This window comes from Apodemus sylvaticus, chromosome 7 (genome assembly GCF_947179515.1).
Source record: "Apodemus sylvaticus chromosome 7, mApoSyl1.1, whole genome shotgun sequence".
Classification (NCBI taxonomy): Eukaryota; Metazoa; Chordata; class Mammalia; order Rodentia; family Muridae; genus Apodemus; species Apodemus sylvaticus.
In genome coordinates this window covers 88,568,078-88,582,633 of record NC_067478.1, presented here as the reverse complement: position 1 = coordinate 88,582,633, position 14,556 = coordinate 88,568,078, and the positions used below count along the sequence as shown (strand labels likewise).

At 49.8% G+C, this 14,556-nt stretch overlaps 1 protein-coding gene across 1 annotated transcript in view; it reads left to right on the top strand.

Moving 5' to 3' along the window:
- The first annotated feature begins 1,219 nt into the window (after nucleotides 1–1,219).
- The window catches only part of Clmp (CXADR like membrane protein), a 104,205-nt gene continuing 90,868 nt past the window's right edge, over nucleotides 1,220–14,556 (top strand). Inside the window, exon 1 of the mRNA XM_052188624.1 lies at nucleotides 1,220–1,605. Coding sequence (XP_052044584.1) covers nucleotides 1,581–1,605 — 25 coding nt within the window. The 5' untranslated portion in view covers nucleotides 1,220–1,580. The remainder of the gene's footprint in view (nucleotides 1,606–14,556) is intronic.

Below are 14,556 nucleotides of genomic sequence, written 5' to 3'. Positions count from 1 at the left end.
GTTCTTATCTGCTTCCCAATGAGGAAGTGGTCCTGCCCATCGCCGTGCTTCTGTCTCTCCAGTAAGTTTGGGTCTGACAAACTGTAAATTCATTTTCAGGAAGACAGTTTTCTCTCTGGCTGACCCAGGCTCTTTCTTCTCCCAACATGAGATTCCCGAGGGGGAATTCCAGCTTATTGGCATTCATTGTTTTAAGAGTCTGAGGATGGCCAGATTGCAGAATTCAGGTGTCTAGCATTTCTTTATCCCTGCAAGGCTGGTTACAGTTAGCTCAGGCTGTCATGGAACTCACTAAAATAGCCCAGGGTCGATGTGAACTCCTGGCTATCCTCCTGCCTCAGTCACCCAAGTGGTGAGATATATGTGTGCATCACCATGATGCTTCTTAATGCATCGCCATCTCCTTGAACTCTGGATTCCCGCTTCTCTAGGAGAGTGGCTGGCTCGGCCCTGTACGGATTTAACAGCAGTTGACTATGAATAGCAAATGAAAAGGCCACTGTGGGCCACAAAGGGTCCAAACAGGGAAGCCTGAAGAACTGTTTTAATGACCCACTACTGCACAAACCCACTATTTATATGGTGCCCCTAGTGATTTCACACCGACCTAACCAGACCTGGAAGGAACAGAAGAGAAATAGGAGGCTGGGGGAAACAACGAGGTAGAGGAAGAAAGGAGGAGACAAGAGAAGCAAGAAAGTGAACAAGATCTGGTGTAGTGGTGAGCTCAGCGCCAGGTATGTCTTTGTGAGTTCGAGGCCAGCCTAGTCTACATAGATACACTTCCAGGCCAACAAAGAGCTACATGGTGCGACCCTTTCTACACCCCCCCCCCATTCCTCCCACCGGAACTGGGAGAGAGAGAAACAGAGAGAGAGAGAGAGAGAGAGAGAGAGAGAGAGAGAGAGAGAGAGAGAGAGAACCATAGAGCATTGTGCGGGAGAAAAATATACAAAAGAGCAGAGAGATTAGAGAGATCGAGGAGAAAAAAGACAGAATTGAAAAGGCCGCATCCACCGGCTCTTGGCCGAAGTGCTGCGGATTCTCTCCTGCACCGCATCGGTTGGCACCGAGCGCCCCCCTCAATCACCCCGGGCCGCGGCCCTCCCTCCCGGGTGGGAGGTAAAGCAGCCCCAGCAGCTAACCCCAAACGCAGAGAGGGAGGGCGTGAGCGAAGAGAAGGGAGGGCGAGGGGAGGGATGGAGGGAGGGGCTGCGGTAGGAGGCAGCCGTGTGGTTCCAGCTCATTTTTTTTTCTCTTTCTCCAGTCGGTTTTCTTTCCAAACAGGGAAAAGTGTTCCACGAAGCGGTAGCTCCTTGCTCCTCGCCTTCTTCTCCCTTACCCTGGGCCCGGCCCCCGTCCCGGCGGGAGCTGGTGGAGCCAGGGCTAGAAGCCCTCGGTGCCCCCGGAGCGCAGCGCGCAGGGGACCCGGGCGCGGGGCCAGCGCCCGCACATGGCTGCAGCCCCCCGCGCGCACCCCGAGGCGCCGCGCCCTGCTCACAGAAGGTCCGTCGGCTGGGCTCGGTCGCCCTGCAGCCAGGCTGCCCTGAGCCAGGAAGTGTCCGTGTCCGGGGATCGGGATGTCCCTCTTCTTCCTCTGGCTAGGTGAGTGCCTTGGGGAGGGCGGGAGTTCGGATGGCCCTGGGGACACGCCACCCTGCGTTTGGGTGGAGACCCGCCCTCAGCACCGTGGTCCCCGCAGTCCGGGAGTGCGGCAACCACTCAGTCCCTGCCTCCGCGCCACCGAGGGGCGCATCTGGCAGCGGAGGACCGCCCAGTCGGCCATCGAAACGTCTCACACATCTGGGCCCTCCAGCTAGCTACGGGGTGGGGGCGTTTCCTGGTGGAGTTTGGCGGAGAACCGTTTGGTGTGGAGGGTACTTTTCAGCGCGTGGTTTGGTTTCAGGAGTACCAGGGGAAAGTGGAGAGCTGGGGAGGAAAGGTTCATCCAGGGTTTTCTGTGCCAGGTTTTGAGGGTGGGGGGAGCTTTTTGTTTCAAACAGGCGCCTCTGAGCGCTCAGATTAGAAACAGATGTGTTGAAGGGGAAGAGGGAGGGAGAGGGAGGAGGGATGGAAGGAGAAAAGGGTAGAGAGGGAAACTGGGCAGGGTATAAGGAGCACCAAAGAGCCAGGTGACCCCAGAAGATGCAGGCTGAACGCGAGCCCGAGAAGGAGGGAAAGAAAGAACCAGAGAAGCAGAGAGAACGGAGGACGGAGGACGGAGGACGGGAAAGTGAGGGCGAGCCTGGGAGAAGGGAACCTGGAGTCCTTGAAACCAATGCAGCAAAGGAGGCTACAGAGGGAAAGAGCATACTCCGGCCCTCCTGAAGCTGGCTCGGGGCAGAAAGAGCCCTTCTAGGTGGTCCTCATTTAGGACCAGGCCGGTCCCCTGAGGCGGGGCGCGCGGGGCTGGGGGCGGGGGGGGGGTGATGCCCTAAGACACAGTCTGGCATTCTTGGGCTGGACTTGGCAGCTTTGTGACCCAGGACACAGGAGGAGTGCATGGAAAGAGCTAGAGGAGGTTGTGAACCTGTGAGGGACCAAGCCCGGAAGACTGCAGGACGACTGAACAAAGTCCAAGTGCCGGGCACTGGTCCACCAGGACTCAAAACCCAAAGTTAGCAGGCATTCAGAGTAGGGTAAGTGTGGTGGCCCCCGAGGGTGGCAGAGAACTAAACAGCAGATCCGAACTGACTGGCCAGGTGACTCTGGGCAGCTTCCTATGTAGGGCTTTGTTTGCTTAGCTCTCCACCCCCCCCCCCCCCAAAAAAAAGAGACCGTTTTTAGGGCGTTTCCAGACCGGAGAGCCAGTATCTCCTTGAGTTGAATGGAGACTGGAACCCAGAAAAAACAGCAGAGGTGAAAGAGAACTGAAAAGCCACTTGGTATAGTAACTACAGCTTGTAGACAGTCCCTGAAAACTTACACATTGGTTGGCAAGCCCGTGTGCCGCCCCCACACTGATAGCGGCTAAGGCGGGGGGGGGGGGAGAGAGAGAGAGAGAGAGAGAGAGAGAGAGAGAGAGAGAGAGAGAGAGAGAGAGAGAGAGAGAGCTACAGCCCAAGGAGGGGAGGGGCTCTTTTCCAAGCTCTTTGAGATATTGGCCAATTGTTGCAGCACAACTGGCATAGCTAGATGGCACCTTTGTCCGCCTCCCAGAGTCACCTCTAAGCTACCGATACTCAGATATGCAGTAGAATCAAACTCAGAACTGCCTTATCAGAGCCAAGTAGCCTCTAAGTCCTTTTTATACTGAGCATTTTGATGTGGATGAGTTCATTGATGCCTCAGCAATTTGGGTCAGCCCTACCAGATACCTGGTGAGCCTAAACTCATAGTGCACACGAAGAAAGCAAAGTGGACAGAAGCTGGGTGACTCCGGTGAAGCCACACGCTCACGATGAGCAGATGTGGGATTTGAAGGTAGATTGCACATGGTGTGCACATTGGAGTCAGCCGGCAGGTAGGCCTGGTTGTGACCAGAGATGGTGGCCATTCTCTTGGTTTATGAGAAAGGATCTGACTGAGGTGGAGATCAGAGGATATACCTAGCCACTGTTTCTTCTTTATGTGTTTTTTAATTTCACTTTTAGATTTGCTTATTTTACCCGTGTGAGTGTTTTGCCTGCTTGTGTATAGCTGTACCATGTAATGTGCCTGGAGCTCATGGGGCTCAGAGGAGGGCATCTGATCTCCCGAAACTGGAGTTATGCATGGTTTGTGAGCTACCATGTGGGTGCTGGGAACTGAGCCCAGTCCTCTGCAAGAGCAACAAGTGCTCTTACCCACTGAGCTATCCCTCCAGCCCTTGTTTCTTCTTTATTAAGCGCTTGCTAGGCGTAATCATTTCCTTAGTGAGAAAAGTAAGCTGCTGAGTGAACTCCCCACATATTTGCTTTCTTGGGTTCGCTCACCAAAGTAAAGACCCAGGGAGAAGAGAAGGGAGGTTGACCGGCCTGGATCTCATCTACATCTTCATCTACACCGCCTCTTAAGCTGTTGTGTCATCTGGCTAACAGCAGATTCAAGTTTGTGATGTCCTGGGTCCCAGGTGCCTCAACTATTCAAGTCAGAAAGAGCCATCAAAAGGGGGTGATTTTGCATTTGGGAGGCAGAGGGCGGGCAGATTTCTGAGTTCGAGGCCAGCCTAGTCTACAGAGTGAGTTCCAGAACAGCCAGGGCTACACAGAGAAACCCCGTCTCGAAAAGCAAAAACAAAACAAAACAAAACAAAAACAAAAAAACAAAAACAAAAAAAAGGGGGAGTGATTTTAAAGGAACCCTCACCCTGCAAATGACATTGTGCCTTGGGTCAGGAGTTCACAAGGAAACAGTTGTGCTGGCTGGATCAACTTCTCTCTGCAAAGCGGCTTTGAGCGTTGCTATGTTGAGAACCCTTCAGCAAAGTCAAATTAAAATCCAGATTGGCCAAACAAACAATCAACAAAACAAAACAAAAAGACCAACCCTTTCTTATTCCACTGCTCCTCTAAAGAGTTAATTTTTCATGCTGTTTCCTCTGCATTAGAGTGGCTCTGCATTAGAGCCTCTTTTTGTAAGGTACAGCACTGTATAGCAGGAGACCTGGGAGGGACGGGAGAGTTTAACAGACTGTGCAGGGGGTGGGGGCAGTTGGCTTCTTGGTTTGTTTGTGTGTTTGTGTGTTTGTTTGTTTGTTTGGTTTTAACCTGCTAATGAGTAATTCCATCCTGCACTCTGCTGTCTTGTCTGTAGCTGATAGGAGCCCAAGAGCAGCAAGCTCTCTGGGTTCCGGCTCCATCTCTCTTGTTTGTAAAAAGCTGGGTAGGGTAGAGGATCTTGAATTCAAAAAAAAATTTTTTTATTCGATGACATTTTGTTCCTCCAAAGTCCTTAAGAGTTCTCCTTTCTCTCTTTCTTTCTTTCTTTCTTTCTTTCTTTCTTTCTTTCTTTCTTTCTTTCTTTCTTTCTTTCTTTCCTTCCTTCCTTCCTTCCTTCCTTCCTTCCTACCTTCCTTCTTTCTTTCTTTCATTCTTTTCTTTCCTTCTTGTCATTTTAAGAACAAATTTTCGGTTAGATTGTAAATAAGCCATTGTGCCCCCCCCGTGTGCCTCCCCCCCTCCCTGTGTGTGTGTGTGTGTGTGTGTTGCTGGGAAGTGAACCTAGAATATACCAGGTGAGCTTGCTTCCTACTGAGCTCTATCCCTGACCCAGTGACCATTGCTTTTGATACTGGGCCTAAACCCTCCCTTCCCTCAGAGGACGGACAGGGGAGGAGCTGAGCTCCCCAGCACTGAGCTTGAGGAAAGCTGGTACGCAGATCTGAGCAGGACCACAGGTCTTCCCACATTAGTGATGGTGCTCACAATAGCAGTGTCATCCCAGTGGACTCATGTCTTGTCCTAACTTATTTATGTCTTAGGCTCAGCTGTGCGAAACATGAATGTGTTTCATCCAAGTACCTAATAATGGTGAACTATTAAACGGATGGTTTGAAACATAGACCCAAAGATTGTCACAAGGGGGAAAAATATTAACTACTACCTAAACCTCTGGTTCTTAAAAACTTAAACTCAGACCCCTCAGAGAGTCTAATGAAAACCAGTTCTTAGAAGAAGGCACAAGTGTAAGATTTTCCATTGATCTCCAGGGTTTTGCTGACTTCCTGGAAGCCTTCCTTGGTATCCAAATTCATCCTTCATCTAAAGGTACCTCTTCTTCTTTTATGGTGAAGAAGGACCAAAGTTCACAGAGACCCGGCTAAGGTTACCCAACTAGCTTAGCCAAAGAGCCAACACCAGTCCCCAGATTCCAGGATGTGTCCTGCTACACATCCATGAGGGAAAAAAAAAATGTCTTCCCTGCCCTTTCATCTTGCACAGTTAAGCTGCAAGATCACAACTGGCCTTCCAGTGTTTCAGTTAGATGAGCTAAATGCTGAGTAATTGGCATGCTTTTTCATGTTGAGAAATTGCTTGGAAAATAGGGCAGATGTCGAAACATTTCAATTCAGCCATCATAACTGGAAATCTTGGAAATTTTCTTAAGCATCATGTGTTTGATGTGTTCAGGAAAGGAAGAATTAGGAACCCAAGTTCCAAACATGTGGTTGTGTGCACACAAAGAACAGGATGGCCTGTCAGTGGCTCCCTTCTGACTTATGTTCGCTCTATTGTTCCAAGCTCGCTACACCCCACACTCCACAAGAATGTTCATCTCTGAGAAAGATGTGGTCTTACCACTGCGCTCGCTTGGTTCTTGCTTTGTTTCAGGTTCGGCCCTCGTGGAGCAATTGGTGGCAGGTGATTATAAACCCGTAAGAGTCAACTAAGTACTATGAACAAAGTGGCCCATAACTCATCTCACAGTTGTGGTGTGTGAGCCAGGGAACCTTTTTCAAGGTCAGACTGATGCCCCCCTTGTGCTTGGGGAGTTCATGACTAGAGCACCAGGCAAAGTTACCTTCAAAACAACCCCCTAAAAAGGGACACCCAGGAAAGACCAGTTTTGAGGGTTTATTGTGCAAAACTATTTGTAAGCATTAAACCCTTTTCTTCTGCTTAAAAAAAAAATACATCTATTTGTGTGTGTGTGTGTGTGTGTGTGTGTGTGTGTGTGAGAGAGAGAGAGAGAGAGAGAGAGAGAGAGAGAGAGAGAGAGAGAGAGAGAATGTTGATGGCCATGGTGAGGCTACTGAGTTCACAGGACAACCCACCAGAATTGGTTTTCTCCTTCGACCATATGAGTTCCGGGAATTGAACTCAGGTCCTTAGGCTTGTCTGGCAGCAAGTTTCTTTATCCCTAGCTGTCCTATTAACTTCCTCACCACCATCCCTTTTGTTTGCTTTACTTTATCCACAATTTACACATAATAAAATGCACCCATTAAAGCGCAGAGCTCTGTGGGTTCCTTGCATAGACCAGAATTTGTGTTTGTGCTTCCAAATTTAATCCTATATTATTCCCTACTTATAATTCACTGAGAGGATTCCATGAGTCTGAACAGTAGGGAGAGATTCCGGATAGTTTTGGTGTTTGTTTCTTTGAGAGAAGGTCTTACTCTGCAGCCCAGTCTGGCCTCAGACTCCCATCCCAGCATGCTTCTGCTCAAGGATCTCAAGTGCTGGGATACAGGTGTGAGCCAACACCCTTGATGCCATTTTTAGCATCCATACAAGGCTTGAGAGTTTATGAAAGAAACTCTGCTTCTTATGTTTGAAAGAAGAGGAAAGTGGCAATTGGTGGGTTAGGAAAAGACCCTTTCTTCCATCAAATTCATTTTTAGAAATTAGTTTGGTAGAAGAAAGGGTCTCCCAACTACAAGATCCAGAACCGGGCCGCCAGGTGGGAAGTCATTAGAGGCAAGATGTGACTTAAAGGTGAAGAGAGGCTTCCTTTTACAATTTAGAGAGGGCGACCTCCAATGGAGAAATAGCTTAATGTAAAAGGAAGCTAGCTGTCAGTGCTGAGGAGAAGCTCAGAGGAGAATGCCCCCTACCAGCAACTGGCAGGAAACTTCACATCACATCAGTTAGTCTGGGGTAGCCTACAGGACAAGGATGAGGAACCAGGTCCTGGGTGGGACCATAAAGGAAGGGTTGTTAATCCCTCTTACCACCATCACCACCACCACCATGCCCAGAAGCACATGGATCCTCTGTCCCAGAGAGAGGCTGCAGGGAGAAGTGTCCTGATTCCTTCCGCCTGTGGGATCTGGCCAAAGTGACCAGTGTCTTAAAGAGATAGGTACAAGTTCTCCCACGAAGTCTGCTCTCATGCCTTATACCATCCTCACATTGTTCTTCCATAGTATACGACTTACTACTCTACAAATAAATAAGCCAAGGCTCTGAGAAATGAGAATGAACTAGCAAAAAACACCCCAGGAAACAGATGAGCAGAGACACTAACCTAGGACTGGGGATTCCCAAGGCTGTGAGTGTCCCTTTTACCAGCAGACACAGTTACACGACAAGGCTCAGTCACTACTACTAAATGAGGGGGGGCTCTAGATGGCGGGCCACTTATCACACCCCTTTTCCCTGTCCCATTCAAACAGTTTGTTTGGATTACCAACTATTGTTTATAAATGTCTCTGTACACATCCTGTGTGCATCCATGGTCAGCGCTTGGTAATAACTGGAGGCCCATCGCTGTCCTCAGGGTTCTTGGTGAGATGCTTTGTCCTGTGTGGGGTCAGACCCAGGAGCCTCCTGTGTTAACACAAGGTCCTGTGGCTATGGATGTAAAGGTGTGGCGATCTGTGAGAATTGCTCATGTATTACAATTTTCTGGTTAAACCCCACTTTTAGCAGCTCTGACTTCCTTGTATCCTAAAGAGTACAGACCCTAACTCCCCTCAAAAAAAAGAAAGAAAAGAAAAGGAAAGAAAGAAAGAAAGAAAGAAAGGAAGGAAGGAAGGAAGGAAGGAAGGAAGGAAGAAAGAAAGAAAGAAAGAAAGAAAGAAAGAAAGAAAGAAAGAAAGAAAGAAAGAAAGAAAGAAAGAAAGAAAGAAAGAGAAAAGAAAAAAGGTTTGGGTTCTCTGAACTCCAACTGTCTGGATTCTGAAAACATAAAAGTTTATTTCCTTTGGCACCCTACAGACCAAAATAGGGAAGAATGCTGAAACGAACCTTTATTTTGTGAGTGGCAGACGGCTGGATCAGTCTGTGCAGCCTCAGCCAAAGTCTGGCTGTGATAAGGCTGAAAACTGCTTTGTCTCAGGAGAAGGCAGGGAAGAAAGCCTGCTCCCCATTGGGCCCCTGCTGGGAGGAGAAAATGGAACTGTTCTCCTCAGAACAGTTCCTCAGTGAGTGGAAGCTTTCTGAGGAGGGAGCAAAGGGAGTCTGAAGAGGTCAGGTCAAGAAAGCCAAGTGATGAGAAGGAAGAAGATGAGGACGGAGGAGGGCGAGGAGGAGAAGGAGAGGTGGGGAGAAACAATGGAGGCAAAGCAAAGCTGACTGACTGGGGTCTGCAGAGGAGCCTCTCTGGCACTGTCCTCAGGTTGGCTGCAGCGACCCATCAGCTTTTCTCTTTCGGCGCTCACGTTCATCCAAGATCCTTCTTTATTCACATCCCCTCCCTCACAAACAATTTCAGAGATGGGTACCACCCCTGAGCTGGGCTCTGAGATCCTGATAAAACAGAAGGCCAGTCCCTACCACAGAACCACTGAGCCGTGAGGGAGATGGTCAAAAACAAGGGCTTGCACACACAGGAGACGGTGAACCTGAGGGATGTTAGGAGGTCCCTACAGAGTTCTCAGAAGTCATATAATTCAGTCTGCATGGGAGTCAGGGTCTCCCCCTTGTGCCTTCAGGGACCTTATGAACTTCAATCTTTTACTACACGTCCACGTTATCAAGGTTGGCGCTAAGAAAGCAGCTGGCAGGCTGGTAGGGTGACCCATCAACATCAGAAAGGCTGGATTAATCAGTGTGTATCCTTGGCAACCTGCCAGGTGCTTCCTGGAGGGACTAAAGCTCCGGGCATCCTCTGTGCCCTTGCCTTCTGAACCGCACGGTGTCATTCTTCATCACAACCTGTCACCTCCATTGCCGCATCCCTCACGGGATGCTAAGAAGGAAAAGATGAAGAAGGACCATATCGGTGGGGTGATGTGTTCATTGAGACTGGTGGACTCCACGGCTGGGTTTGAAGTGGTTTTTACTCTACATGGAAAACAGATAGGATTAAGCCAAGAAGGACTTTTCTGTCCTCAGAGAAGTCCAGTGTACAGAGCAGAGCTCCAGCCCCTGACGTATTCTGATTTTTCTCTCCTGGGTGATGAAAGGCAGCAGGAAGAATCCAGTCCCTCTGAGGGACATTGTTTTGTGACTTCATTGTTTAAATTTGGGCTCGGGTTTGAGGGGGATCGTTCAGACTTGGAGCGTTGTGCCTTCTATCCCAAGCCCTGTCACTTCTCATTACTTCCAATGACAATTCCAATTATTTGCAATCACTCTTCAAGGGAAGAGCATGGGGAAGGCACAGAAGGCTTCCATGTGGACCAGCTATGGAACAACTGCTGTGAGAGCCAACCCTTGGGGTCCCAGACTCTGGCTCCATGCTAGCTTGGGGCACTTTGTAATTGTATGACTTTGGGCAAATTACTTCACCCCCCCTAAACTCCATTTTCTCAGCAGCCATCGCGTGTAGCCACAATGTCATAGCAGTGTGTGTGTGTGTGTGTGTGTGTATGTGTGTGTGTGTGTGTGTGTGTGTGTGTGTAAGCTAAATGAAGTAATGCTCTTCGAGTTTTAGCTCCCTGCATGCTACATAATCAGCAGTAAACGAATGTCTGTTGTCATTATCTTGACTGTCTTTGCTGAGGGACTGTCGGCCCATGGGGTATTTGGTGGGCAGCCTTCTGGAAGTAAGCTGACACCGCACCATTAGAGCCAGTCTGCAGTGGCCACTGCCGGTTCTCCATCCCACTAGCATGTCCCTCTGTGTCCTTTGGGGAATATTATTGTCCTTTAGGACCTCTCAAGGCTCATAGCCCCATCTGTACTCCATCTGTCTTGCTGTTTCTCTGGGAGAATAATTTTATGTGTTCTGTAGTTGTAGTTAAGATGGCCCTTCCTTGGCTGCTTAGCTTACTGTCTTCAGGTCCCTGGAGCAGTAGCGCAGCCTGAAAAATCTTTTTCCAGTGCCCTTTCCTGCATGCTCCATAGTGCCTGCCTGCGTGGAACGGCCCAGCTGGTGAGTGACGCTTTGTTGAGCAGTACTGTCACTAGCCACTCGTGCCAGAGCTTCATGCAGGTCGACTGCTGCCCAACAACCTCTGAGGTGGTTCTTCTTCTTTACCCTTAGAAATGGAGACAGGAAGCCAGGTGCCTGACAGGACACCGTACTGCCTGAGTGCACATGGTGAACCTTTGCTTTCTGCTTCAGGGTTGCTATGGAAGGCCAAGAACAAAGAGGCAGGGCTGGGAAGAGGGCTCTGCAAACAGGAGGCACTTAGTATGGATTCCTAGCACCTGGGTAAGAGCCCGGAAGTGCACTTCTGTGACTGCGGTGCTGGGAAGCAGAAACAGGTGGCTCCTCACAGCTCCCCAGCTCCTCACAGCTCCCCAGCTATCCCAAACAGATGGTGCACTGATAGACCAATCAATGAGAGAGCAAAGACACCTGAGGTTGACGTCTGGCCGTCACACAACTGTGCGTGTATGCCCTCCCATACATACAGAGAGGGGGAGAGGGAGGGAGGGAGAGAGAATGAAAGAGAAAGAAAGAAAAGAGCTAGATCGGGGGAGGGAGAGATGGGGAGGGAGAGATGGGGAAGAAGAAATGGGGAGGGAAAGAGAGTGGGAGAGGGAAGAGGAAGAGGCATCTTGGGTAACCTGTGCTACACGACAGGTGTTTCTGTCTGTACAAATAAGATGGCTAAAATATGACTAGGAGACATGTTCTCAGGCTCCCCGTGGTATCAACCATTGTAGTCTCCATCCTTACACAATGAATAGCTGACTGACACACAGGTAGAGCAGTCTGGGGTCTAGCCTTCCACAAATCCAAAATTCCTTTGTTCTTAGCTGGCCACATACTCACCAAAATTAGACTCCAAAGAGCCCAACAGCCAGATCCAAGACATGCTGAATTAAATTTCCTTTTTTTAAGGTTGGGGGGCGGGAGGAGACAAGAAAACCGCAAGGTGAGAAGAAAAGCCTTCTTTTTTTTTCCATTGACCCAAGGAGCAAAGTGTGATTTTTTTTTCTCCCTACAAAAGACAACGAGGCTGGTGTCCCAGATTCCCACAGGCCTCGAATTCCCACTCTGCACACTTTCTGGAGCCAAGATGCTGAAGTCTGGGTTGTTCTCTGAGGCCCAGTCTCCATCTGCCTTCCTCTGGGGGTAGTTCGATCTTCCATCCTGCAGCCAACAGCCAGCCCTGCTTCTCTCCACTCTCCACAGAGAAGAGGCCAGAAACCAGGCCATCACACCACAGCCGCCTTCTCTGCTCCACTGCCTCTCACACCCTGTTCCCAGAGCTCTGAAGTCCCCGTGGCCCCGAGGAATCTAAGTCCTCTGAACACGGCCACAGTAGCCTTATTATCTTCTTGTCCCTCTCTCTTCAGGCCCCAAATGACCTGCTCTTAGAGGAGGGAGAGAGGGAGGGAGAAGAGACCTGTGATGCTCACTTACTCTGTCCCTACACAACCAAAGCTGTTCCCTGCAGGGGACTCACCCCTGAAGGACCCCTAAGTTCATCACGTGACTTTGTCTTGGATCCTACACATTACTCATAGAGACCTCCACCTTGATGACCTTCTAGCCTCTTTGCCACATACCAAACTCCCTCGTGGCAAAGCCTTGCCAAACTCTCCAAGCAGAGAGCTCTGTGCCCTAGAAGTATCTTGTTCATACCTTCCCAGTACTTTGCATTACACTATAGTAGCATCCAGGCTCTTTCCTCTGTGATCATGTGGGTCACTGGCTTGTGTTGGAGACTTGAGGATGCAGGCAGCTGAGATGAAGAAACACATTAATGAATGGGGAAGAGGAAGCTTAGGAAAGGCAAGATGTTTCCTCTCCCAAGAGTCTCTTCGTCACCAGAAAGGTCCAGAGAGGGAAGGATAATGAGGATGCTGAACAAAGATGGAAAGGGCATCCGCAGGGAGAGGTGCTTCCCTGGCCAGTCTCAGGGTCAAGGCCCCAAAGGCCTCGCAGTCTTCAGAGCACTGACCCCAGAAGGGATGGGCTGGAGCTTGCAGCAAAGCGGATGTCAGAGAGGGTAGGCTATCACAGTCCTCTCTTGCCACCTGACTCTAGAGCCAGGAGCAATGCAACCCTTCCAAGTGGTTTATTTCCATTTAATAACTTTCATGACATGTGGCTTCTCCTTCCAACGGTGTCTTTAGTGGACAGGGCCAACCCAGCAGTGCTGCCTCGTTCCTGTTTTATCCATTTTAGGTCCTGAAGGCCAAGTGGCCAAAGGATAGGGCATAAGCTCCTAGCCAGTTCCCTAGTGTGTAGAACTTAGGGTCCTCTTCCTCCACCCCAACCCCACCACCCTGTCTCCCTCTCTTCTTCACTCTGTGTGCATCTGACTGACTGACTGACTGACTGACTGTCTGCCTGTCTGTACATGCACACGCTCACGCACATGTCCATGCCCATGCATGCACATTATGTCTGTATGTGCATTTGTGTGTTAGGAGGTATGGATGCTCCTATTCATCATACATGGCAGCCAGATGTTGATGCTGGGATGCCTTCCCCTCTCACTCTCCACCTCATTTCTGATGAGAAGCTCTTCCGTGAATGTGAAGCTCTTTGGAACTAGACAGACCCCCAAGTCTACCTGTCTCCATCCTCAGCACAGGGATTACAGATGCCCATGGCCACACCCAGATTACACCTGGGTGATGGGAATCCAAACTCCGATCCTCATGCTTGCCCAGCAAACGCTTTGTTCACTTGGGCATTTCCCCCAGCATCTCTGCTCTGGTGGGTTCTCCTCACTTATCACTCATCTTCCCGAGGTTTCACTGAAGCAGAGCAAGAAGAAACACTCGTCAGGCAGTCACCCCCCAAAGCTGGAGGGGGCTTTAAGAACGTGCACATTCCCTCGTTTGCTCTTGTGATTCTCATGAAAACACCTTGAGGCGCGTAGTGTCCGCATCCACTGCGCAGGTAAGGATCAGCTCAGCTTTCCTGATGTAATGCGGTAAGCAGGGAACAAGAAGCCAAACCTCCGGCTCCCGTCACTGGTCCCGTGCTTCACAAGATCGCGGGAAGCTGCTCGCATCCCAACTCATCAAATGGACCTTCCGAGAACTTCCTATGAAAGACAAGCATCGGTGCTCCCTACATGGGGAAGGCCTCCTGTTTAATGGATAGAATCACCAGCTACTCCAGTCTGCTGAGGACTGTGCGCTCCCTCAGGAGGCAGAGTGTGCTGAAACCTGGACAGCCCTGAGAAAGCCATCTGTCTGGTTACTCTCAGGTCTCCCCATTCACAATGGGAGCCTCAGACAGCAGTAGGACTTGAAGACCCACACACCAAGCCCCTGACAAGAATCTGCATATTTTATCATCTGAGAAGCTCTAGAGAAAAACTCACAGTACCGATGACAGGCACTGAGGAGTTGAAGGGCCACATTAGCTTATATGATCATTCCAGTGGCCACTCGAACAAAAGCCTTAGGTGCACAGACAGAGGAAGGCAGGAGTCCCCCATTTGACCCAGTTGGAAGGAAATGCTGGGGATCCCTAGTGTTGTGGGAGATGAATGAGCAATGGTTCATTCTTCTACCCCAACATCAGTGGTTCCCAACCTGTGATGACTCGAGAGCAGGCTGTGCATCTAAGTGCTGCAGTTCTTTGGTCCCCAAGCCTATACCCTTGGACATAGCTAGAGACTGGACCATGACAGCTGACTGCAGATAAGCAGTGTATACAGCAGGCTTAGGGATGGGAAGAACTGCCCAAGCCTACACTTGCCTCCGTTTACCGCACGTCTGGCTCCATTATAACAAGAAACAAGCTATCAAGGATGAGTGAAGCCTTCCATAGGGATAGCAAGTGTCATCTTATGCTCATCTCAAAAGAAACAAAACCATTTATGTATTT